Source organism: Vipera ursinii, assembly GCF_947247035.1.
Source record: "Vipera ursinii genome assembly, chromosome: 1".
Classification (NCBI taxonomy): domain Eukaryota; kingdom Metazoa; phylum Chordata; class Lepidosauria; order Squamata; family Viperidae; genus Vipera; species Vipera ursinii.
In genome coordinates this window covers 77,168,072-77,194,808 of record NC_139512.1, presented here as the reverse complement: position 1 = coordinate 77,194,808, position 26,737 = coordinate 77,168,072, and the positions used below count along the sequence as shown (strand labels likewise).

General features: G+C 38.8%; 1 protein-coding gene across 1 annotated transcript; it reads right to left on the bottom strand.

Moving 5' to 3' along the window:
• Positions 1 to 543: 543 nt before the first annotated feature.
• Positions 544 to 23,444, bottom strand: SYT13 (synaptotagmin 13; the record flags this gene model as incomplete). The annotated part of the gene is made up of 6 exons (XM_083349083.1): positions 544 to 848; positions 3,661 to 3,790; positions 6,907 to 7,220; positions 9,428 to 9,562; positions 15,976 to 16,198; positions 23,262 to 23,444. The coding sequence occupies 6 exons, from the start codon at positions 23,442 to 23,444 to the stop codon at positions 544 to 546; spliced, it is 1,290 nt and encodes a 429-aa protein (XP_083205209.1).
• Positions 23,445 to 26,737: the final 3,293 nt, after the last annotated feature.

Sequence of the window (26,737 nt, the reverse complement as noted above, 5' to 3'; positions counted from 1 at the left end):
CATATATAGATGACATGGTATACATATCCCTGTATATATTAACAACCAAAAATTAAAAAATAGAGGTAGACATCTGCTGATTGTACAAGATACAAATTGCTAGGTAAATAATATCATAGTTTTTCAGAGCTTTCCAAGGTTATCAGATAGCCGCAATTGGAATGACAATACTGGGCCCAACACAATTGGGGCTTGTGTTCTTAAAGTGTTGAATGAAATTACTTATTATATCTGATGATTAGATACTAAGTAGTGAAAAATAAAATTAATCTTTTGTGCATGGCCAGAAATAGAAGCTGAAGAAATGATCCCACAAGCCCATCATTATCACTGCTCAATGAACTATTTGCCATTTTGACTAGCCCATTTCAACAATATTTATTTAATAAAAAACAATTATGAACAGTATTAATAAACAAGACTTGTGCTTGATCACGTGAATGGATTCAATTCATGATATGTGCGTGTTTAGGATGTTGAAACAGATTTTTTTCTGAGACCAGGTTACTGGACATGAGAGGATCACCATTTCTACCTTGTTATCTACATGTGAAGTTGGTGCCACATAGCAATCTGCCTCCTGGGGTTCCTCAGCATCTCTTCCCAGTGGTTCCTCTCGGTTCCCGCAGCATGCAGACCAAGGCTACACTTGCCCAGTAAGCGGTTCTGCCCATCAGTATCCTGGCTTAGCATCTCCAGCTCTACACTTGAAGCACAGAGCAGATCATGGGGCACCTCAAACATGATCATCTCATTCCATACTGGGTTGATCTTGTGTTTTGCATGCTTTGTCTGCTTCTTTTTCAGTTTCAATGCCTGGTGCTTCAGTGTCACTTTGACAGATATATCTGCAGGGATAGGGATAAGATTTGGTCATATGAAATCAGCCTTGAGGTGTCAGTATTTTCTATCTTCCTTCTGACAACTAATAACTTGAGAAATTCTTGAAAATGTCAACTATCACCAAGGACCAAACTATTCATGAGACATGGGAAGAGGACTAAGAATCTACTGAGAAGAGACATCTCTATTTAGCTTCTTCCCACATCGAATGTCCTCACAGGTGGTCAGAGATAGCTCCCACAGAATTTCAGGTGCTTAGCTGCACATTGTGATAATGGATAGCATAGTTTTCTGTTACAATTTGACAATATCATTTTATAGCCTGACGTGCTTTCTTTTTGAGGCATTTCTTACATGAAATGTCTTTTCATTGTTGTTTATTATTTATCATATTTATCACCCTCCCCCCCCGAAAAAAATTGGGCCAACCTAAATTCTCCAAAATTGAAGCCGAGGGAGGGAGAAAAAAAAACTCTGATTTTTGTTTTTTAACCATTTAGCAATCCATAAAAGGGCCAGTCTCCTAATTCCACATCTACTAAGTATACTCTAGAGCAGAGGGTGTGAAAATTTGGGTTTAGAAGTTTCAAAATTATAATGTATATGCATAATTCATTGTCGTTATTTCAAACTTTTGTAAGGGGTGCGAGAATATATCAGAAGCATTCTAGGGGTGTGGGGTATAGAAAAGGTTGGGAATCACTGCTCTAGGGTTTCTGAGTCCTTCGGGAAAGGGCGGTATATAAATGTAATAAAATAAAGTAAATAAATAAATAAAGGCAGGATTTATCTTTGTTGAAGGCTAGTTGATTTTCCTTCCTCAAAGCTTGCTATTTTTTAATTATTGATTCTACCCATTTTACTTTTTATACCTTTAAGAATTCTTGAATGGACCCCATCGGAGACTTTACATATAAATTCTATGTAAGCTTTGAATTATTTACATAACACCATGAAAAAATACATTAAATACATACATGCAATCCACACATATTCAAATATCCACACATAATCTTTTATCATACACCACAGTTTATATTTCTAAAAACCCTGCCCATTCAGCATCTGTTCCATTCATTTTGTGGCTCATATTAATCATGTCACCCAAATCTGTACATACCAACAGTGATTAAGTGCATCAATCTGTTGGATACTTTTAAAGGCATTAATCATTCTTAACATTTAGCTGAAGGAGGAATGGGCAGCCTTTTTTACCATGAGGCCTGCATGTGGCAATTGATAAAGGGTGTAGGATTATTATTTCATGGTGGATTAAGAGTGGATTGATCCTGAGCCAGCAGTGGCCAAGTTTCCTATAAACACATCTGACATAATACATAAACATAATCACTTGTGCTATTTACACATATATTCTATGCGTCTTCAGTCATGTAAGCTTCAAGCCTAGCTTATATGTTTATCCATTCCCTATTTTCAAGCCCTCATGCTTAACAGTGTTAACACCTGAAAAAGTTCTTTCTTTCTTTCTTTCTTTCTTTCTTTCTTTCTTTCTTTCTTTCTTTCTTTCTTTCTTTCTTTCTTTCTTTCTTTCTTTCTTTCTTTCTTCTTTCCTGTACATGCATATGCACCCAGGCGCACAAATGAATTCCCTAGATTGTGAATCTTTCCCCCTGTGCTCATCACACATACCCACTTGCCAAGCTGACAGGTGCTGTGAACAGCTAAGAATTGTGGTTTTTCATTTTGTTCAGAACACATAGTTTAAAAAAGGGAGACTAAATGGCACTGTGTCTGTCCTCACAGTTTAAATTGTATATTCCCTGCTTACGAACAATTGTTCAACAATATGAATAAGTATTGTTTGTTTGTCTGTTTATTATTTGTATATCACATCTGTCTCTAAAGCTGGGGAGCAGAATCTGTAGCCCTCTCAAGTCTTGGATGAAGTTCCTGCAGTCCCTTCAAAAATAGCTACTGACTTATAGCTTTTAAAATGCTAAAAGGAAAAATTATTCAATATTGGTGAACAAATCATACTGAGTATATCTTAAAAACTTTAATTTAAATATGTATAGGTTTATTCCTAAATCAACCAGGTGAGATAGCTGTCAAATTCAGTTGAGAGACAGATGGGCCCAGAGTTACACTGTCAGTACTGTGGTCAAATGGGAGCATCAGTATGGGTCTCCTTGGTTCTGTTCCAACATCTAAGCATTGTAATTTATGGTACCCATTTCTCAATTGTGATGGAAAGAAATCAACAGCTGTTTGACTGAGGGCATGCCTAGATGGGTGACATGATGGTATAATCCCTCCCCTCTTTCAGTCACTTCCCCATCTCATTTACTCATCCTTCATCTGTCATGGATCTTCCATGACCAAGGCTGGCTTCAAAAGCACCCAAGACCTGAAAAACTGGTTTCACAGAGGGAGGAGTACATTTCCATTTAAAATACAACTGGCTGTGTTGCCAGTGTTGAATGAGTTTGTCCACAGGTCAAGTCATATCACCTCTACTCTAGACTGAGCCACAAATTCTAGGTCAATTTACTGCAATGTCCAGGCAATGATTCAGGATAGCATTTGCACAATCTCATGAAACTTGACCAGTTAGGACAATATTATTGCTTCAAAATGACAGATGGAGACTGAGGCTCAAATACTTTCTTAAAGTCCAGCTGTTGAATCTTAGCAGAAGCTCAGAGCCTCCTTACATGACTTAATAAAAATATATGCATTTTATTAAATTTATACAGCTGCCCATTTCACATATGCCTAAATAGTATACTTAGCATAAAATAATTAAAATATTTTATTTGGTGGCAGTTTGTCAGCAGACTTTTATTTCTCCCATACCTTTTCCAATGAGTTCTTTCAGCTGTTTGGAATGGAGATTCTTGGCTTTTATAAGCACCACAAGCAGGCGATTTGCTGCAGGCAAATAGCTGATAGAAAGCAGAACTTCCCCATAGCCTGAGTCTGGTTCCTGCAGTTCATGGAGACAAACAGAAAAGGAATGCACACTTTATTTCTTACCTTTGTCTACACAAAGAAGATGACTGACAACCACAGAATAAGGTAGGTACTGTATGTAGAAAAGACAAAGATCCGTACAGCAGAATATAAAGGGTGAACACACTCACACCTTTGTTTTGCATTATGATGTAAAGTTCAATACACGTTTCATCTTTCTTCCAATATGGGCTTCTGCATTTTTGTTTACATTAGGCTGTGGGGAGATTTAAACAGGGTATCTGCAGAACTAAAGTAAATGCGAAGATAACAGTGATTGTAAAGCATGCTACAAAGCTACAAACTCTGGGTTATCTTTCAGTAGCCTCTTCAAGGTGTTTTAAAGATATGAAAGCCACAGATGTGCAACTACCTATTAACTCTGGATGCATGTTTCCTAGCAACCAGGTGGAAAGGGAGCTTTCCTTCTGAAGTTCATAGGGGATAAGAAGAGAGACATTTCTTACTAGTGGTATTTCTCTGGTCTGCTCTTTTATTAGATAAAGTCGTGAAGTGTCATTCTATGTGAAGACATTCTGCAGTGGGGCTACAATTTTATTCAATCTACTGATTAAAGTTTTGATATTAAAGTTTTTGAAAATATGAGAGTAGTACAGAGAGAAATATTGTCCTTTGCTTATTATGTTCTTTCTTTCTTTCTTTCTTTCTTTCTTTCTTTCTTTCTTTCTTTCTTTCTTTCTTTCTTTCTTTCTTTCTTTCTTTCTTTCTTTCTTTCTTAGTGCTTCATCAGAAAAAAAATGTTTTGGACAATTTTATTACGTGGGTTAAACTATTTCTTGTTATCCATTTCTAAAAGCCCTAAAATATTCTTACAGTATTGAAGCAAATGCTTTCATGATACACCCACTTCTAAACCATTGCCTCTAATTGGGGTCTGTCCTTAAAATGACTAAAATGGCACTACAAGGCTTTGATTCTAAGCTAGTTGGTGGAATGCAGGAGATACAGTTTTATATTTTTGTGATACCAGAAGGTACTGTGATGTGATACTTCTTTTTGGAAATCAATGAATTACCCAAGCCCATTTTAAAATCTACAGGACAGAATTACAATGAAGAAGAATCTGGCATTTTTCAGTGAAACTGTTGAAAAGACATGGAAAACTTTCAGCAGGCTATTCAATTCATCCAAAATCCATTCTGAATTATCAGTTTGAATCAATTTGACTAGTCAAATTGATTGAATATTAATCATATATTTGATTGGATGAAAGGTATGTTTCTGTATATAGAAAGGTCAAATCAGTTCAAAGTCACCCAATTTGATTGGATGCATCAATTTGATTCAGCAATTAGAAGGGGATTCAACTGAATCACTTTCCAATCAAAGCTTGAAACTGGCATTATCATACAACCCTAGCTTTTAATAAACCTAATAAGCTCATCGTGGAAATAAGTACCAAAAATATTGCCTCTTTTCCTCCTGCTCTTTTTTTTAAAGTTTCTTTTCTGCCTAGCATCTAATTAATGATTCAGGACTTCTTTCCCGGTTCACAGTGTAATAGCTGCCATTCTGAGGTCCCCTGTGAGGTACTCTTTGTTTCCATATGGTTAAACTGCAAAATGAGGACACAATTCCAAGCCTGTTAATCTGCTCTTTTCAGGTTTGGGACAGCATTTCTACTTTGTTACAACCTCAGAGGCTGTCTGAAAAAGGCCAATTAATGAGAAATACGACTGTCAGTTGCTAAATATAACTGGATAGTATATCTTGCACTTATTATGTACGAACAGTTTCTTGGCATTCTTGGTATTGTATGTTCCTGGAGACCATCTGTAAGTTGACTGACTGAAGCCATCTGCTTGAGAGGTGTAATTAGCCACCTGCTAGAGTTCTCCTGGGCTCAGAATTATTATTTATTATTTGTAGAATAGTGACACTAGTAGCAAGACCTCAACTTTAGCACCTCTAAACATCTTCTGAAAAGTCATAGTGCTTGCCCTCTGGAATAAAACCCAAAATAAAACACCACCCTGTTGGTGTTCTGAACAGCTGTAAAGATCCATTTGGTCTCATTGGGCTAAGGTGATTGATTTTCCTTTTCTTGGGCATCAGCTAGTAGTTGCATGTTTTGGAATTTGGTGGGTTCATCATATTTGCGTGGAGTAACTGGTTCAGGGGACAATCTCTCTCTCTCTCTCTCTCTCTCTCTCTCTCTCTCTCTCTCTCTCTCTCTCTCTCTCTCACACACACACACACACACACACACACACACACACACACAACTGTTAATGCATTCCAAGACTGTATTACAATTACCATAATTGTTTTTGTCCAGTGATGGTCCTCTAGGATTGCCAGAAGCTTCTCCCACAAAATTCAAACCGAGACAAATTTTTCCCAGTATTTCTACATTTGATTTTTCTTGCTTAGCTGCTGAACATTACATACCTCTTCACTGAACATTATTCTTTTGAATTTGGCTTAAACCTTGCAAGGTAACTTTAAATCTTGATGGTGTTCTTTAATGAGGTGGTTCTTAACTAATGTGCCATGTGTCATAGGCTTATTTCTAGTGTACCATGTTATTTTTTTTCTTATGTTATTTTTTGTTGTTGTTTGCATTAGGTATATTCTATATAATATGTATATTCAATACAATGTAGATATCTAAAAAAATCATAACATCCCCTCAAAGCATGAGTTATATATTTAAAAATAAGTATATAAGATTAACAATTTTTGGTGTGCTACAGAATTGCTACTATATTCAATATTGTGCACCCGATTAAAAAAAGGTTGAGAACCACTGCTTTAAATTATTAGCCAATTCTGTAGCTTAGTATCACAGTATCAGCCTTTCTATCCCTTCCATTTCATCTGTGTATCATTCATTAAAACATTGACTAGCACTGGGCCAAGAATGGAATCCAAGGGGGATCATATTCAATATTTCTGTATATGCAAATGGTGAAACATTCAAAGAATCTAATAACAATGTTGTCATTGTGAACATGGGATAAAGTGAATTACGTCTCAGAAGTTTAGGAACACTGACATGCAGCATTCTACATCCCAACAGGAGAATATAACAAGCAGTAATATACTATAAGTGAATTGATAGAATACCTTGTCAAGGACTTTCACTTTCTCAGACTGTATTGGTCCATATTGTTCCCCTACAGAAGCCAGATTTGGTTTAATTTCACCAATAATGCTGTGTCTAGAGAACTTGTCACAGTTCCTCAAGGTGAGAGTCAGTGTCCCCTCTGGTAGCTCCTTCTCCTTGACCAGAAACAATAGAGCTTCCTCCCAGACAATGTGGGCTTGCTTCTTCTTCATCACAGTCTGGGCTTCTATAGTTCCAGAGTTGCTCACCAAAGTGCCTAAGATGTAGCAATCACTTCCACTGTTTTGGTCTCCTGCTGTCGTTCCATATAAAACTAGTAGAGGCAGAGTGAAGGGGAAAATTCAGATAACATTTAGCATTTAAATCCTGTGCTAAAGTATTTTCAAGAGACCACTTCCATTTGATTTGGCTTGATTTAGAGTAAAGTCAAGGCTTTGATGTAATGCAAAAAAGCACATTTCTATCTCTGCAAGCTTAATTGGACATGGGTCAAACTACAGGCTTCTGTCACCTGTCATCCTGATTATACATAGATTACGTAGGACAGAGTTGTATTCTGACATAAATTAAGGGCAGCAGAAAACATAGCTGTTTTCCTTTCATTGTAATTAATGCCATTCATATCTTGGTTTTATGGTGATTTAGAAATATCTAAAGAAAAAGAAAATAAGAGAGGAGCAATGTAATCTGGTGAACTCTGTTATGTTTCATTTTTGAATTAATATCATAGATCAGGGGTGTCAAACTCAATTTCAGTGAGGGCCGCATCAGCAGGGCGGTTGCCCTCTGGGGGCCGGGTGGGTGTGGCCAGGGTGGGCGTAGCCTACTGGGTGGGCGTGGCTAGAGTGCGTATGGCCTACTGGGTGGGCATGGCCAGCTCTACATTGTTCTCATCAAGGGTGCCTATGGGGGCCTGGGCAGGAGTGGGACAGATCTGAGGGTCTCTGGGCCAGGGCCAAGGCAGTCGGGGCCATTCTGTCACTGTTTCCAGGATGGCTTCACGGGCCACATGAAACCACTTCACGGGCCGGATCTGGCCCCTGGGCCTTGTGTTTGACATGTCTGTCATAGATGATTTATGCCCACATATGTAGTCATCTTGAACCTGTTAATTGTCACAGTGGGGAGGAGTGTTGGGATTGAGGGGGGGACATCCAGAGGTCTCTAAATGATAATTCAATAGTCCTAGCCAGCATGGCCAAGAGTGAGAGATATAATAGTTTAGCAATGCCTAGAGGCCCACAGAAATACTGATTTGGTTTTGTTTTTTTTAATCAAGAGTGACCAACATTCTTCTGCATTATCCTCCATTATCTCCTAATTCAGATATCATACAAAACCAGTAAAGCTTTTCAAAAGTCAGCTGTATGAGAAGAGAAGGGCAAAGAACTAATAGATGGAGCCATGGCTTATTACTAGGGTAAATTAAACTATAATTTATCGGATAAGGATAGTTATGCCTTTATTGGACCTTTATGTGACCTAGTCAATTACTTATTCTCTTCTGTTATGTTTGCCATATGCAAAATAATTTAATTTTGTGTTTAGAATAAAGTAAAATGATGATAAATGTGAGACATTAAAGTTATGTATTTGATTGCCCCCCCACTAGCTATGAGGATGCAAATCACTGCTTGGAAAGTAACTTATATGAATATTTTTATAGCTTTTAATATGTTTTTTCTTTGCTTTCTTATCTTTATACCTTTAAATCCAGCCCTGAATCCTGGTGACTGTGTGGATAAGTCCCTGCAGTTTTCTAGGCAACATTTTTCGGAAGTGGTTTTGCCTCATCCTTCTTACTGGGGATGAGAAAGAAGACTGGCCCAAGGTCACCCAGCTGACTTTATACCTGAGGCCAGACTTGAAATCATAATTGCCCAGTTTCTACTGATTGATGCCTTTAACCACTACACCAGACTGACTCTCTCTATAAATGTCTTTTCTTAAAGTCTTAAAGGCAAGACACCAGATTATAAACTGACAGCAAACAGCACTCTTTACTAGCACTGATGATGTTACCTAGTTAGGGTAATGAAACGTCTGCAACAAAACATGCAAGCTCAGAGAGCACCAAGGACCCCTCCTAAAGTCTCATTTGTTTGGAATAATCCTATGATTACTCTGATGTTGCCAGGGCTTTTTTTGTCATAGAACGCTCAGAATGGAGTTCCGGCACCTTTTTTGGATGGAACCTTGTAGGGTAGGCAAGGTGGGTTGTATGACATGTGTGAGTTCCGGCACCTTTTTCTTTCACCAAAAAAGCACTGGATGTTGCTAAGAAGAGCCATGAAGACATGGCTTTTCACTCAGGATGTTGACAAGAGAGAATGATACTTCTTGTTTCATCAAATTAGCCATCATGTATTTTTATTTTTATTTTACATTTTATTGAATGCATTGTAATTTCTTTGACTGTTAGCTGCCTAGAGACATTAAGAATCAGGTGACATACACATTTAATAAATTATAACTATCAGATATTTTCAATCACCAACTTGCAAAACTGGAGGTCTTTACCTTCTAGGAAAGCAACGGACAGAGCCTCTTTCTGTCGGTTGTAGCCCAGACAATAATGAAGTTCTGGGACTTGATTGAAGGCTGCAGCATTTTCAGGACTCAGGCGTTCAGTGACACAAACATCCTTCACCCCACCTGAAACTCAAAAGAATGTTAATTAGAAATTGTGCCCTATTCCAGATAAGATGACCATTACCACTTGAAGCCATGATATAAAATGAATGGGGATTGTACTTCAGTGATGGCAAAATTTTTAGAGACCAAGTGCCCAAAATACAACCCCAAATCCACTTACTGTATGTATCACTGGGTGCTGGGTGGGCAACTTGGTGGGTGTGGCCAGGATGGGCATGGCCACCTCTATGTTGCTCCTGGGGAGGGATGCCTATCGGGGCCGGGCATGGTTGGGGGAGATCCTGAGGGTCTCTGGCAGGTGGGGCAGTGGGCAGGAGGCTCATCTTCCAGAATGAGGGGAGGGGAGGGAGGGGGCAGGGAGGGGGTTGCCATTGCCGCAGGGCAAGGCAAGGCGAAACAGAGGCCGGGGTGGGGGCTGGTTGCAGACAAAGGGGGGCTCTAGTGAGGAGGAGGAGGTGGAGGAAGAGGGTTTAAGCAAGCTTAGCAACTGGAGTGGGGATCCCCCCCAAAACAAACTTGCTTCATGGGTAACCTCAAAGCACAACAGAAGAGACCAAAACCTGCTGCAACTACCCAGCAGATGGGAGGGGAATAACAACCAAACAGCCACCCCCCACCAATCCTCAACAGAAATGGTCACAACAAGGAAAGCCTCAGAAAAGGGGAAAAGTGTGGGCAGGTGGGTTTCTTGCTTAGCTGATGGCTGAAGGGGTGGGTGGGGAAAGAGGGCAGCTACACTCCCTCCCAAACACTGCCCTCTCATGAAAGCAGGATGAAAACTCCAAAAAACAACAAGGGGAAAAAAATTAAAACAGAAGAATGTCTCAGAACACCTGTATTAGCAGATGCAACTGATACAAAATCTGGATGAAGAATGTTCAATAAAGCATTCTTGGTTGTCTATTTTATCTTTCCTAATAAGCTGTAACCAACGTCCTCTCTTCACTTTGCAAAACCTGTGGGTCCCACGCCATCCCACATACCTGCAAGAAAGCAGCTGCAATCGGAGTACTCTAATTGTAACTTTGAAATGTGGCACCACTGATTTAACTGCTGTCACACTGCAAGTACAGTTGGAGTTTACAGTACTGGTTTATCCAGCATGTGTTATTTATTTTATCTTTCTTCTCCTTATACAGCCCTCCTCTCTAAGCTGGAGGGCTAACTTTGGCTGCCCCTTCGGCCCCCTGAGACAAGCCGGGCCTCCCCTTCCCCCAGCTGCCCAAGCCAAAGTGCCCCTTAGCTAAGGGGAGATGGGAAGGTGGAGGGGAGCAGCCATTCTCACTAAGGCACCACAAACCCGCGTGAAGAGAACTCAGCCCTTTGGTGAGTTTTGTCCCGCTGCAGCACTAAAACCTGGGGAGCGCCCAAACTCACTTGCAAGTCTGGGACACTGGAGTTTCCTTGTGTACCTGTGCCAAGCCATGCTGCCAGGCTTCCCAGTGGCCAGCAGAAGGGAGACTGTGGCAAGAGCGATCTTTTTCCCCATTCCCTCCCTGGCCCTTGAGCTCGTCTCAACACCTCTTTCTCTGCGCCGCTTCTGGTTTCTCCCCTCTCTCCGCCCAGCTCTTGCAGCTGCTCCCTGACTCCCAGTGTAGAGAAAGAAAGAGAGCGAGAGCACTGGTGCACATGGAGAGGGGGAGAGGAGCAGCCTGGCCCCGCGTCCCTCTGGGGTGATGGCTCACGTGCCCACAGAGACAGCTCTGCATACAGCCTGTGGCACGGGTGCCATAGGTTCGCCACCATGGCTGTACTTCATGGAAATAGAATCAAGACAAAGAATCAGGGTCAGAGCAAAATTTGATTTGATCAAAGTTAAACAAATTAGAGTTAATATGAAAAAATGTCCCTAGGTATAGTAATTTTCCTCTTTTATGACATCAAAACGCACTTTTGACAATTTTTGGAGCCATATCAAAAGATTTTGTTGAAGAAAAGTACAAAAGCCCTACAGCAGGGGTGTCAAACTGCTGGCTTGTGGGCCGGATGTGTCATGAAGAAACCACGCCCACCGCATTGCCGGCAATGGGGAGAAAGCTCCGAAACATTGTGCAACATCACATGATGTCGCGAGTTTGACATATCTGCCCTACTTCTCCCTCTTCAATAAAATTACCTAAGCTATTTGTAACTCAAAGTTTTATGATATTTTGAAAATTTGGACATTTCTGGTAGCATAAATGTTGATGAACGTCTTAACAATTGCTGTGTAAATGGCCCCATTCAAGGAAGTAATTGTTTTTGTAAATAAGTGATACAGTTGATTTTCTTCTGATTTCATTGCTTATATTGTGCAACCTCAAATTTGGATTTCCATATATACACAGTCACACACGAATCACAGGAATTTTATCATGAAATCAAATATGATGGTATACTAGGGATATAGGTATTGGTTGAAGTAGTGCTGTGGGTTTCTTGGACATATCCTTGGCCTGATGGCAAATAGGATAGGTCGAGAGTAGACCTTGGTCTTTCTACAAGGCCACCAGAAATCCCAGGTGACCAGCTTAAGTCCCCTACCCATGGGCATTTTGTGAGCTAGGCATAATATTTACTTTTGAAATTCAATCATGTGCACATAAAACTGGTTTCATTGTTATAGCTGTATATTTTGGACATTAAACAGGGAGATTATGGATTGGCCTATGCTTGCCCAGAATTTCTTGGGTTGGCCCTGCATATATTAGACATTTCTCTATAAGTTTTGAAACCATGCCATCAAAGAGTAGGTGGAGAGAGCCATGGAGATGAACTTGAGGAAACTAAGCAGAAGCAGTTGTTATATATAGGGAAGCATTCTTTAAAGCCAAAGAACAGCAAAAATAGGAAAAGAAACTCAGACTGACTTCTCCCTAATTCAGAATACGATAAGAGGGAGGGAAGAACTCATGCAGCCTTTCACCAGCCTTTGTTACTATAATCTATAACCAGGGGGAGGGCGTTCTCTGTGGGCGCGCCGGATTTATGGAACCATCTTCCGGATGGCGCCTGATCTCCGCTCCTTCCGGCGTGATCTTAAAACCTACCTTTTTGAACAAGCTGGCCTGGCCTGATGGGATGGGGTTGGGTTTTATAAATTGATCTTAACTTTTTAATCTGTATTAATTTATTACGGGCATTGCTGTTTAATTACTTTTTAATTTTTGTATCTTGTTTTTTATTATGTATTGCCCTGTTCACCGCCCTGAGTCCTTCGGGAGAAGGGCGATATACAAATTAAATTAATAATAATAATAATAATAATAATAATAATAATAATAATAATAATAATAATAATAATAATCTGTATTTATAAAATGTAGTTCTCTAAAGACCTCCATTTCCAGCTCAGAAAGAACATACGGTTGAATCCTTGGAATTGTTGTTCTCAGAATCAGGTATATAATAGTCATAAGGGCAATGTGGAAGAAGGCCATCAGTTTCCTTTTCATCAAATACACCCTGGAATGGAAATTACTTAGCCAGGAACTGATCAGCTTGTTGTTGGTTAAGAACAATGCTTGGGTGACCTGCAGTGTTTCCAGATCTTCCTGACACTGATCTTAAAAAGATGAGTTTGCCTTTGGATCAAATAATCAGCATATCATGAGCCTGGAAGCATGAAAAACCCAGAACTAATTGAAACTGGATAGCCAGAGTAACCACAGGGACTTGGCCTGTTCTTGATGTTGTTTATACTTGCAGGATCAAAAAGCTCAGTAATTTTATTCACACATCCAATATAGTTGAGTGCTCCAAGGATGAAGAAGGATATTCTTGATGCTGTATTTGAATCACAGTAAAGATTTGGAACAAGCCAAGACCACCTGCTGCCATTGTCAACCTCCCACCGCCCGCTTCGCTCCCACAGAGTCAGCCACCTCAGAGTTCCGTCGGTTAAGCAATGCCGGCTGGCGACCCCCAGGGAGAGAGCGTTCTCTGTGGGTGCACCGACCCTCTGGAACGAGTTGCCTCCGGAGCTGCGGATGGCCCCTGACCTTCGGTCCTTCTGCCGTGACCTGAAGACATGGATGTTTCAACAATCGGGCCTGGACTGACTATGGTTTTAAATTTGGTTTTATCAGGTTAAATTACTATGTATTGAACATATCTACTGTTTAATTCTTTTTTAATTTTTGTATTTTCATGTTCTTTTTTAGTTTTTATTTTGTTGTGAGCCGCCCTGAGTCCTTAGGGAGAAGGGCGGCATATAAATATAATAATAATAAATCAAATAAAAAAATGCAGTTGGATTTTGAATTGCAGAGAAAGAAGTAGGATGCCAACATTGCTTCCAATAGCTGTGGAACAGAAGTGCCTGAGTTTAATTACTTTTTCAGCTGGATGTGTTCATCTGCTATGCCATTGCAACAGCTGGTGCTAGTAATAAGGCTGTGAGCTATATCAGGGCATGGTGTCTTCCTTCTGGGACAGTCTGCTGGGCCATTTGACAATCTGCTGGACCACATCTTTTAGAAACTGAGCAGCGTCCCAGCAGTCCTAGAACCAGGAAAAGAGAGTCCCTTCACAGCATCCTTCATACTCAATCAATCTCAGTCAATCTCTTCCCATATGCAGAGACCAAATCTACCTCATGACAATGACAATATCTAGAAGGCACCATTTATGTCTGTTTCTGCCCATAATTTTAGGGTAATCTTTCTGTTCTTGGTGCAAAGATTCATTTCTTGATTCAGCTCAAGATAGTTTTACTTACATGCTTATCACAAGACAGCTTGTCATGTCTTCTTACAAAATAGCTACAATAAGAGGTTTGCCTATCTGCAACATGGTTGCCATGGTAGACCTAAGCAACCACAAACATAGGAGAGTGGGTGACACTGTTCCTCATATCCTTCTTCATTTCGCTGAAGTTCTTTTGGTTATCCTTGATATTAGAAGGGGAGATATATAGACATTCCAAGCAAAACACTAGGTGAAAGCCATTGGCTTTTGATATTTCCCAGGAAGATGTTTTGGCCATGTGATGATTTCAGAAGTTTTCTTAAAGAATGTATAATATGTCTATCTGTCTGGCTCTCTATGAAAAGGAATAGAGCCAGGACATCTCCCAAAACCACTGAACGGCTCATTGCTGGAGGTAAAATCTGAGAAGCCAGAGAAAATGATCCATCTGAAACTCTAAAATTAAAACTGGACAAACCCTTTAAGATGTCAGAATCCTCTTCCACTTCATTCCTAGGAGCATTTCCAATTTGCCATCTGACATGAATCTTTTAAGGTTTTTCTTTCTTGTCTTTCTTTATTCACAACCATTGCAGTGCATGCATCCATGAGCAAGGCATCACTATTCTTTAAAAGGATGAATTGTAATAGCAAGCTAAATCGTTTAAAGGTAATAAATGCATCAGTTTAATTTCTGTGTGAAACATTCAGAAAAACAGAAGTGGATTTTTATTTATTGTCATTAAAACCAGCTTAATAATATATATTAAGACATTCACAACGCCATATTGAGCTGTCGACATCTGTTGTGCATTCAAGGGTTTTTCTACATAAGCCTTTCCCATGGTGCTCTCCGATTGTGTTGAATTATAAGTTAAGTGCATCTGTTCTCTGGAAAAATCTGCATCTTAATATCTGTAAGGTGTCTATACTGTTATAGCTTTCAGGTGCTTGTTGAATCTCTTCACCCAAGCCTGGCTTTTGAACAAATGGCTCAGTTTTATTTTTCTTATCCTACAACATTTGGAATTATTTATTTTTAAAAATTATTATAACAATTATTTTCATGTACGGTTGTTATACTTTAATTTAAATCACTTTGAAATGCAGTTGCGTAAGAAATCATTTAAAAATAACATAAATAAATTAAATTATCTTCAGTCACTATGGCTATTGATCACACTATCTGAGGATGATATAGACTACAAAATGGGAAGCTGCCCTATTAATATCCAAATGAAATCTCCTAGCTTGCCCGAAATAATGTTTCTTTTATTTTTTTAGCGGTATAATAGGCAGAGCTCTCTATCCCCAAGACATTGAAAATAACTGAGTGCAAATGATTTTTCCACTCAGAATGCATTTCTTTATATGCTTCTGGAAGCTTTATCATGCCTGATAGCAAATCCGCTAGAAAATTGAATATCCACTACCATCCTAAGAATAAAATGAGTTTTTTTTATAAAACCAATAAGGGCATTGAACAATAGGATGAAATTTGCCAGATGGGAACAATTACATAGATAATTTACTCAAAGCTGAGATAATGTAGATTAAGTTTGTTTAAAGCCTTGGTGCATTTCACCTTTGATATGGTACATTATTGTACAGTGTAAGCCTAACCCTTAACTGTATACTTTTACTATGCTGGTCATATGCTCTCGGACTCATCATTAAAAATAAAACTCATTAAGTTTTCTCATTTAAAGAAGAAGCAATCATAAGCAATTTAACAAAGGCCCTACCATTTTGAGGGAGAAGAAATAGCTCTTCGTTGACTTGTATGGTCATTCTTTTCTTATCCAGGGCTTCAGGTTTTCCCTTGCACGGTTCTTCTACTGTCTTCAAATTGTAATCTACATAGTTAACAATTTCTGAGGTGGTAACAACAGGCTTTGGGCCATAGATGTGAGGAAAGCCGAGGATTGTCCGGGGTTGTACTGGTTCTGCTGTCTTCTCAACATTAAACTGAAACAAAAAGACCCCAGATTTTATTTTAATTGCATTCATTTAGACTTTATTGTAGCAAAATATGCCCCTTTGACTGTGAACGTACATGAGAGGAATGACACAATACTATGCATCATATTTTGGAAATCAAGGAATTTTCTTCCTAAAGAAACACGCTAGAATCTATTTTTAATTAGTCATCCCAGTCCCTACTCCTAATTCTCTTGTAATTCTTTCCTTCCCCTTTTCTATATACCATGTGGATTAGAAATCATTTAAGCAGAAAATGCAATTGCTTCCATATTTTGTGGTACATACATGAAGGTCCCTAGAGTAAATAACAGGAAAGGGTTGCAATGATTTCCCTCCCAGCCCCAACAATCACGCTTTATATATAAACCTTGAATTCCTAATAGATATGTCAAGCTTTCCAGTAATAAATGCAGATTTATTCACATTGCATATATTTATGTTCTGAAAATATTTTTCCTGGGTGTGCACAGGAATGAATGGGAACAAGTGGGAATGAATGAATGGGTAAAATGGGAAGTCTTGATAAATTTAAAAGGTATTTTCTTCCCTCTCAAATGTTTCTAAATAAATTCCAAAATGCTGAGGGTTGCCCTTTTCTTGTGAAAAAGCTAAGCCTACTGACCACACTCCAGTAGCCAAAGCAGAGAGAATTAAAGCATATGCCGAAGTGTAATTAATGATTTTCATTCTTTTTTTAATAATTCTTGCCTTGTTATTAATGCATGTAGACCACATCCCAAAGGAAATATTCAGGGCAGCCAAGTCCTTTCCTTGCCAGTCGGCTTGTCTGTGGGGAAGCTCTCTGATTCGTAATGTACTGTATTGTAGCATCTTTTGCAGCCACGATCAGCTCCAGATCCTACAGTTCTAAACATAGCCAAGTATAGCCAAGAATAAAGATGACGGGAGATGTAGCCAAACAGCTATGAAAGGCTGGATAGTATTGTGTTCAAAGCAGTATTTTAGTTTATTCCTTGTGTGCTATTTGCAAGACCACAAATTAAGAACCTGCCTAAATTAAGTTAAATAATTATTATTTAAGGAAATAATAACTGGCTATTTACTTCATTAGAAAAACCTAACTAAGAATTATAGGGACATAATCCTTCTGTTCTTTTTTCTTTTGTTTTGCTTTTCATTCTATGCTTCCATCCTATAAGGTCCTACATTGCACTTGAAGCACATATAATTTGCTTACACTGGCTCTTTTAATTGAGCTTTATAGCATATACAGTATATATATATATATATATATATATATATATATATATATATATATATATATATATATATATATATATATATATATATATATATATATATATGTGTGTGTGTGTGTGTGTGTGTGTGTGTGTGTGTGTGTGTGTGTAGTTTTGGATTGCTAACAAAGAATTAAATACTTAACAAACATTTAACATATATATATGTATATATATGTACAGTAAATGGGGAGCTATAAATAAATGGTAATAGTCCTAGTATTATTGCCCATGTTTTAAAACAAAGCATAAGATTGACACATATTTTAAAAGTAACATGTCCTTCAACCCTTAGGATAAAAAAAGCCAAAGGGAAGAGTACCTAATAATAAATATGAGAGGCCATAATACAATTAATCCCATGAACAAACAGAATGTCTGTCTGTCTGTCTATCTATTATCTCTCTAAAACTGAGTTGTTAACCTTAAAGGGGTTGTTGTTAAACTATCTCTCTATATACAGTATAGGTATCATGGATGCCTATGTATGAAATTATTTAATTTCTCCTTTCTTTGGAGGACAGAGTTGTCCTTGGAGGGAGAAATCAGAAATTATGGTTCCTCCTTCTTGTCTGTCTTCCAGCCTGTGCAAGCCAGGATTTTTCCAGAATCTTCCAGAATTTCCAAAGAGGACCAGAAAGAATTTTTTAGGGCAGTGGGATAGAAAAGAAGCAGTGAAGACTGTAATAATCCAAAGAATTGTACTGTAATCACAGTCACTCTCCATTTGGTATTAAGCAATCACACCTCCCATTATAGGTAATAAAATGATAAACTCTTTAGGGGAAAAAATAGCTCATCTAGGTAGCATGAAATTGACTGGACCAGAGCATCTTATCTCAGAATACAGTACACTGATTGCTGCTCAGAATTGTCCTGTCCATAAAATACCATTTGAACAAGGTTTTGCATATGAACAAAACTTCACTGCTGATATGTATTTCTACACTATCCTTACTCAATGCCCAAATGGGTATTTTAGGCCATCGCAAAGCTTATGCATATATTATGGAGTATTTTCTCTTACTTAAGTAACAGTGGATTTATAAATATGAGGCACTTTATTGAAGCCATCATGCCAAAGCCAGACACTCTAGTGGCATTCTGTCATCATGTAACAAGAGACCGTCCTTTTGGGAGCCATATACAGCGGGAAAGGATCCACCGCACTGCCAGCTACATCTGTTCCTGTTTATTGTGTATACTTGTTCATACTCTGTCAGTCAGGAAAAAGTGATCCCCACTACCTTTTGTGCTAAATAAAATTATCTGAAATAAAAGTTTGAATAAGAACAATCTGTAAAATACTGAGGCTTTAAATAACACTTTGGATATTTTTTTTCCCCTTTGGCATGAGTAAAATTGGCAATAAATCACTGCTAGGCTGAACAAACACCAGCTGCTGGCTTAGAGTAGAGGAAAGGATTCTGCTGTAAGGCAGACCCATCACAAATTAAAAATATGCAAATAAAAATATGCTTAGGTTTTAGATCTAGCTTGACTGCATTTATTAACTAGATGATAATTAACTGCTAGTTTATTAACTGCATCCCCAACTTGATTGCTTCCATTTGGGCTTAGGATTATACAAGTTTAAGACCAGTACATTTAGAAAGCATCAGTTTGAGAAAGATTTTAGGCACTTCAAATGCAGATGGGCAATAATAATGCATGGTAATATTTGTGGTTCATACTACTGTAAGCCATGCTTACTGGAGATTGAGTAAACCACAATTGGCCAAACACACTTGACTGTGTTTTACAAAGTACAAAGATGGCTTCACATAACAAGCCAAACACAATTCAAGCAAACCAAATTATGGCATGTTAATTCCCTCCAGAATGTCATGGCTATTAATTCAAACATGAACCTATGTGCTTGACATAATGATATTTTTTAAAGGGATGAAAACCTACTGCAATTATTATACGTGCAAGGCAACTGTTATAAATGGATACAAGAGACATGAAAATATACCTCCCACACAAACAAACTAAATTAAGTTTCAGGATTGAAAGGAAGAGGCTTCTCTTCTAAAACACACATTTGGGAAGGAATCATTTTCCTGGGATTTTTTTTTAAGACTGAAGCAATAATCAAGATTAGGCAGGCAGGCTGCTCCTTTAATCATGTAATTATGACACCAATTCACACGAGGTATGATAACTTGCTCATTGACTGTGTTGGTGGATAGTGAATGTGTCTAGAGAAACAGACACTACATTAGATTAGCATTCAAGGGATAGATTTCCTATCATTCCATTACAACAGAAACCCAGCAGTAAGAAGATGGATTCTGAATCGACAGAGTAGTTGTGACTATAACACAAGTAACTTCTCTTGCCCCCACATTTCAGTGATGTGATCAGTCCTTGTCCTGATTTATTGGGCATTAAGTATCTCAAAAGCTATTTTGTTTAAAGCTAAAATCACAAGGCTTTCATGGAACTTCTGTAGCACAGTGAAAACAGAAAAATGAAAGCCTAAAACAGCTTGCACGTTAACATGTTCTCTATATTACAGGTAAAATCTGGCATCAGGCTAAATTCCTGAAAGCTCATTACATGGAAGGAATAGCTTGTTCAGTGCTTCTTTTAATAGAACCACCACCACCTGCACTCCAAAGCAATCTAATTTGTGCTATGTACCATTCTTCATTATTGTCTTCTTGCTTGTGCTCTTGTTTTAAAATAACACATGTCCCACAGAGTCACTTTGGCAGTTGAGGTGGCTTATAAATGGAGAAACTAAGCTGTGTATAAATAAATAACCTGCTCAACTTTTCCAAGCAGAGATCTCTCATCTTACAGCAGAGGAGATCAAGGCTGTATTACTGTACATCTAGGTCTTTTAAAAAACATGTAAGAAGTATAGTACAAATTTATTTGGATCCCCTAGTTGCTAGGCAACATGAGTCGGATCTACTAATTAGGGCTGACCCCAAATGATCCTCACATAGTACTTTTTACAGCATTAAACAAATTATTCTTTCATATAAACCACCCCCACCCCCTGCCTCACTGTCATTCCAACCTATGAATCCAGTACTATCTATTTTGAGTGGTAGCAACTATCCAAGTATCCAGACCGTTATGCTATTGGAGATCCCTTTTCAATTGGTGTTATTGAGACTAAACCTAAGTTTCCTCCCAGTACTTCATCATCAAACTACGTGCTTTCCTTTTCAAAAGCTCTTTTCCACTTATTTCCCCAGCTCCATCTGTTCTCTCCCCCGCCCCGCCGCCTTAAAGCAATTTCAGAGGCAAGAAGGGTGAACTAACACTTATATTAACAGTAGACTATGGAATATAATGCAATAGCAATAACTCTTTCAATCTGTGGGGTCCTTGTCAGTCTCTAAACTTGGTGGTTTTCTTGCAGACATTTCATTAGCAAACTCGGTAACTTCATCAATGATAATGTTACCTAGTTTGCTAATGAAATGTCTGCAAGAAAACCACCAAGCTCATGCAGCACAAAGACCCTGGTTCAATCCTCAGTTACAAATATTCTGTTTTATTAGTATCTTTCAATCTAGATGTTCTATTAGTACATTATATTTCATAGTCTATTGTTATTATGTATATAGATGTCCACATTCAATTGCAAAGATCACTAAATGCCCCTGGTCACATCACTCTTCTGCAGGCTAACCTAGGCTGCAGAGATGTTTAGGGCTAAAATGTTATTGCAAATTATTGCAAATCAGATTTAGTCAAGTGGGAAATCACAAGTCCCATGGGATATAACCTATGGGCCTTTAGTATAGCTCTTTTGAAGCTGTGAAGGATGGGAACAAATTGCAACTGGATTGATGTTCTACAGTTGTATAACTGAAATATTATTGGTATGTACCATAATCTTATCCTATGGCATAAAGGTATGTGATGAAAAGAGCCCTTGGATACATTATATAGCAAAAAGAGATTGTAACTAAACCACAGATGAGAGATGCTACACAGAGAGAGAGAGAGAGAGAGAGAGAGAGAGACGTAGGTTGCTCCATGATTTGGATTCAGTTTGGAAGAAATGTTAAGGAACAGGAGTGTGAATGCAGCATCTGACTGCAACTCATTAAAGCAGCTGCATCATGCAAATCCTAATATATTTGTGGATGTGCATTTTTTTCAAGAGAAAAAAACAGGAAACAATTGTTACATTTGTAAGCAATATTTTAAATTCGTGAACTTGAGTTAAATATAGTTATCAATTATCAGATTACTTTTTGCTGCAACCTGATATAATTCTATTAATTAAAATTATTGATTCATGATAGCTAGGGTCAACATCTTCCATTGATCAAAAAAAGGGCAAAAGTGTAGCAAGAGGCCTTCCATAGTTTTATGGTGTGAAATGGGTATCTTAAGCCTCTAAAAGGATTAAAGTATTTTCTCAACTTCTCCACAATGTGAAAAAAAAATGGTTCAGATTCAGGAGTCCATCAATTGAGAAGCTCTGGGACTCACAAAATAAAAGCTATTAGCCTTCACACACTTTTTGCACATGCAATAAAACATGCACACACAGCACAATCCCAGAATTAGTACTTTTGTATTTATTCATGTCTTTTAATATAATAAAGAATGGTTGAAGTTTTGAACTTCACTTCTTTTAATGTCTAATTTGAATTTTGGATTCTACTTATCTCTTAAAAGAAAACCAATGAACAGCATGATTCACCATTTTCCAAATAAATAGCTAAACTCAGGAATGAATGGATGCATTCATACGTACATAATTCTAACCAAGAATATTTTAACTATAGTTTATTGAACTAGTTATAATGGGTAGATTCGCACATCATGTTAAAGCAAAAGCAAATAATACTTATTATGCTTTACCAGAATATATGGGTCCAGAAAATGATTTGACCATATCCATGAATGGCTAGTAGGGAATTTGAGCCCTGATCCCATACAACTGAAATCTTTTGTCTAATTAGACTTTGTCATTCTCACCCATTATTGATATGCCAACATAGCAAGCCAGAATTATATCAAAATGATGACGCTACATGGTGATGTCACGGTGCAAACTCCACTTTTATTTACGTAAACTGCGGGATTGTATCATGACACACATTTTGTCACTTTCCCTATCCCCTCTCCCTTATGAATCCTAGCTACAATAATTTTTCATATGCTCTAATGTTCAAATCCTGAAATGATACAAGAAGACTGACATACTACATCTAATCTGTATTATGCACATTTAAATGTATATTGTGCTGTAACATTAGATTCTTCTCAGGTGTCTCATCAATAATTATCTATTGCAAGCTATCTGTTATTGTCTGTCTTAAATTTTCACCAGCATGTATTACTATACCTGACACTTGCCCAGAATTTAGCATGCTAGTTACACACAAGATGCTTTCCTGTGTTGCAAAAACATATAGACATAGGTGTTTATAGATAAATCAATGAGAATTATACCATGCTCAGACATTATTACTATCTGGCATCCAGGTTTCAGTTGTCCATCAATTATATCCTGTCCAGCTATCAGACTGACTGTGGAGTCACTGTATCTTTGTTATGCCATCTTTCTCTTTCATAAAACAAAAGCTGTCTGGCTGTTGTTTTTGTAATCCCATGTGCCACCTGAGCCCCCTTCCCCCCTCCTTTGTACAGAAGTCATGCTACACCCTGAAATTCTGCAAACACACACAATTTCTATAAATCATACATTATCCCTTACGCTAGGTGACCTTGCTCAAAATCTACACTTGTTAAACAGCAGCATCTCTAAAAGAAGAGGAGAGAACAAAATCAATATACTGCTTTACCTGATGGAGTGCCTGAAGCACGCTGGGTCTGGCATTTTCCGTCTCCAGATCCTGTTCCTTGTCAGAGGATCCTTTCCCAGGTCGCTTATATTTGCAGAAGCAGGTAAGACCACATAAGGCAAGGAGGCTGGTAGCAGTCCCCAATGTAGCTCCCAGAGCAATCACTGGGACAGACAAAACCATTATCTCAGACTGGGAAGCCACAACTTTTATTCAGCCAGTGTGATCCTCGTTCCTTGCCTTGCAGAACTGAGCCCGTTCATAGCTTTTTTTCCAAGCGTGCAGTAGATCCTCGCAAGCAGTTGATAGAGAAAGTGATTCGAAAGAAACTAATGGATCACTCCTGCTCTGTGAGATTATCCCAGACACTCACCGTCCCTCTTGACAGTGTTGCTGACTTAAAGCTCCAAGGGAGCCAAGCAGAAGCAGAGGAAATAGTAATTCAAATGCCTGCAGCCCTTTTAAGACTGCAAGCAGACAGCTTTCATTGAACTCATTCTCTAGCTCCACTGGGAAAAGTCTGATGTGCGATAGAATCAGACGTCAGCAAGAAGGGGATGGGCCATGCTGGCCAACTCACAGAAAAATATTTCCAAATCTATGAATGACCCCTTAAAGGAGCAAGCAACAAGCCGGCTTTAAAAACTGCCAAGGCTACTGTTGCTATCTTAATGTAAAATTGCATCATTACATAAAACAAAAATAACAAAGTTGTTGGATTGACACCTGTATACAGATGGCATTTTTTTTAGGCATGACTATACAAGGGAGGCCAATGTGCATATAAAATTTAACAACAATGGGATCTCTGCATATTAGGGGCATCAAAAGGACAGATGTCATTCAACATGACAAGTGTAAAAAGATGCATATGAGGGTCAAATTTTCTAACTACTCACACAACCCAATGGTGTCAGAACTCAGAATGACCAATAAGGTGTCAACGCTGCTAACATCGGATGTTCTTGCTTTGTCAACAGATGAAAATGAAGCCATTTTCTCTATGCTTTCAGAATTAGTTGGGGATTGGGATGAGAGTTCAGTTAGTCATAATAATAATAACTCTGTCATGGGAATCCAAGGACAAACTGGGTCCTGAGCTGGTTACATTTTGGTGAGCAGGAGAGCTGGGGAGAAAGCCTGCACTTCAAGCTAATTGGGGAATGTGCTTTATGACTGTTTATTAGGGGTGGAAATTGTACTTTGTTACTTCGTATCCAGGGGTGGGGAATTTAGTTTTCTGGGTTCAACTATGTAGTGCTGATACTTTGTTTCCCAAATACAAGTTTTTTTAAGGTAAACAACGCCTCAAAGTTCTTTTGAAGTTTCATCTGTCGGAACATTTTGGAATAATGATAAACAGTCAATGAAGGTGTTCCATACAGGGTGCATCCACTGTAAAAAAAAAAGGGCCAGCAGCATGATAGGAATAACAACAACAACAACAACAACAACAACAACAACAACAATAATAATAATAATAATAATAATAATAATAATAATAATAATAATAATAATAATAATAATAATAATAATAATACAGTACTGGAAATAGAGATGCCAACATTATAATGATTAATATAAATCAATGGTACAACCATTTTGAAATCAATTTAATGTAATTATTTTTATCCAACCTTTATTATTTTTATAAATAACTCAAGGTGGCAAACATACCTAATACTTCCTCCTCCTATTTTCCCTGCAACAACAACTTTGCAAGGTGTGTTGAGCTTGCCCCAAATCATCCAGCTGGCTTTCATGATTAAGGCAGGATTACAACTCACTGTCTCCTGGTTTCTAGACTGGTTCCTACAATCACTAGACCAAATTGGCATCTGGAATATTGTGTGCAGTTCTGGTTGCTGCACCTTAAAAGGGATATAGTGGAACTAGAGAAGCTTCCAAGGAGGGAAACTAAGAAGATCAAGGAAAGGTTGTGACATTTGGGTCTTTATAGTCTAGGAAAGAGATGAATGAGAGGGATGCAATTGACATGTAGAAAATTATGCCTGATGTGGATAAAGTGGCAAGGAGAAGCTATCTTCCCATTCCCCAAATACTAAATCAAAAGGTTACCCTCTGAAATTGAATCCTGGAAGAATCAGGACAGAAAAAATTGACACGATGTATTGTCAAACTTTGCTACCCTGAATTGTGGTGCTGGATACCAGCTTGGCTGACTTTCAGTTCGTGGAAATCATGGGGATTAATGTCTGTTAGCCCTAAAGGCAATATGATTGCTTCTAATGTTTTATGTTTTACGTTTATGTTTTATTTAATTTGTATACCGCCCTTCTCCCTAGGGACTCAGGGCAGTTCACAGGGCATATAAATAACAATACAGTACAATACAATACAAAAGTTAAAAAAAAGATTAAATCAGTGCCCAGTTAAAAACAATAATACTATTCTAAAACAACAATTTAAAACCCAACTCCCCCGTCAGGCCAGACCAGCTAATTCAAATAAATGGGTCTTCAGGCCACGACGGAAAGTTCGGAGGTCTGATGCCATCCGGAGCTCCACCGGCAGTTGGTTCCACAAAGCCGGGGCACCCACAGAGAAGGCTCTCCCCCTGGGGGCCGCCAGTCGTCATTCCCTGACCGGAGGCACCCTGAGGAGGCCCTCTCTGTGGGAACGCACAGGGCGGAGGGGAGTTGACGCCGGCAGCAGGTGGTCCCCGAGGTAACCCGGACCCATGCCATGTAGGGACTTAAAGATCATAACCAAAACCTTGAACCTCACCTGGAAGACAACTGGTAACCAATGCAGCTCGCGGAGCAAAGGTGTAACATGGGAGTACCGGGAAACTCCCAAGACAACTCTCGCGGCCGCATTCTGTACCAGTTGGAGCCTCCGAGTGGTCTTCAAGGGAAGCCCCATGTAGAGAGCATTACAGTAGTCAAGGCGAGAGGTCACGAGCGCATGAGTGACCGTGCACAGGGCATCCCGGTCCAGATAGGGCTGCAACTGGTGCACCAGGCGAACCTGGGCGAAAGCCCCCCTAGTCACGGCCACCACATGATCTTCCAGGGTAAGCCGTGAATCTAGGAGGACTCCCAAGTTGTGAGCCCTATCCTGTCCATCTGTTGGGAGACTAGTGGGCTTCCTTGTGCAGTTAGTTGGCTACTGTGATGGGGTAGGTTTCCAATCCAGCAGGGCACTGCTTATGTTCTTAACAGAGGAAAAAATGGTATGGAATCACACTTCTTGAACATAAGCACAAAATACGGATTCAGGGAATGAGATCAGCCCGAACTGAAGCTGTTGTGAACTGTTGTCAAACTGCAACTAGTTTTCCTTTAGGATTCTGACAGTGGAATTGTGGTAGAATTGTCGATATTAAAGGAGCTGTACTTTTTCCTGGGCTTACTGAGTAAGCATGAAGAAGAAATGATGAGTTTAAACTTCATCTGTCACTTCACCAATTCTCCAGGATTTCTCAAAGATAATATATAAAATATTTCTTCGAT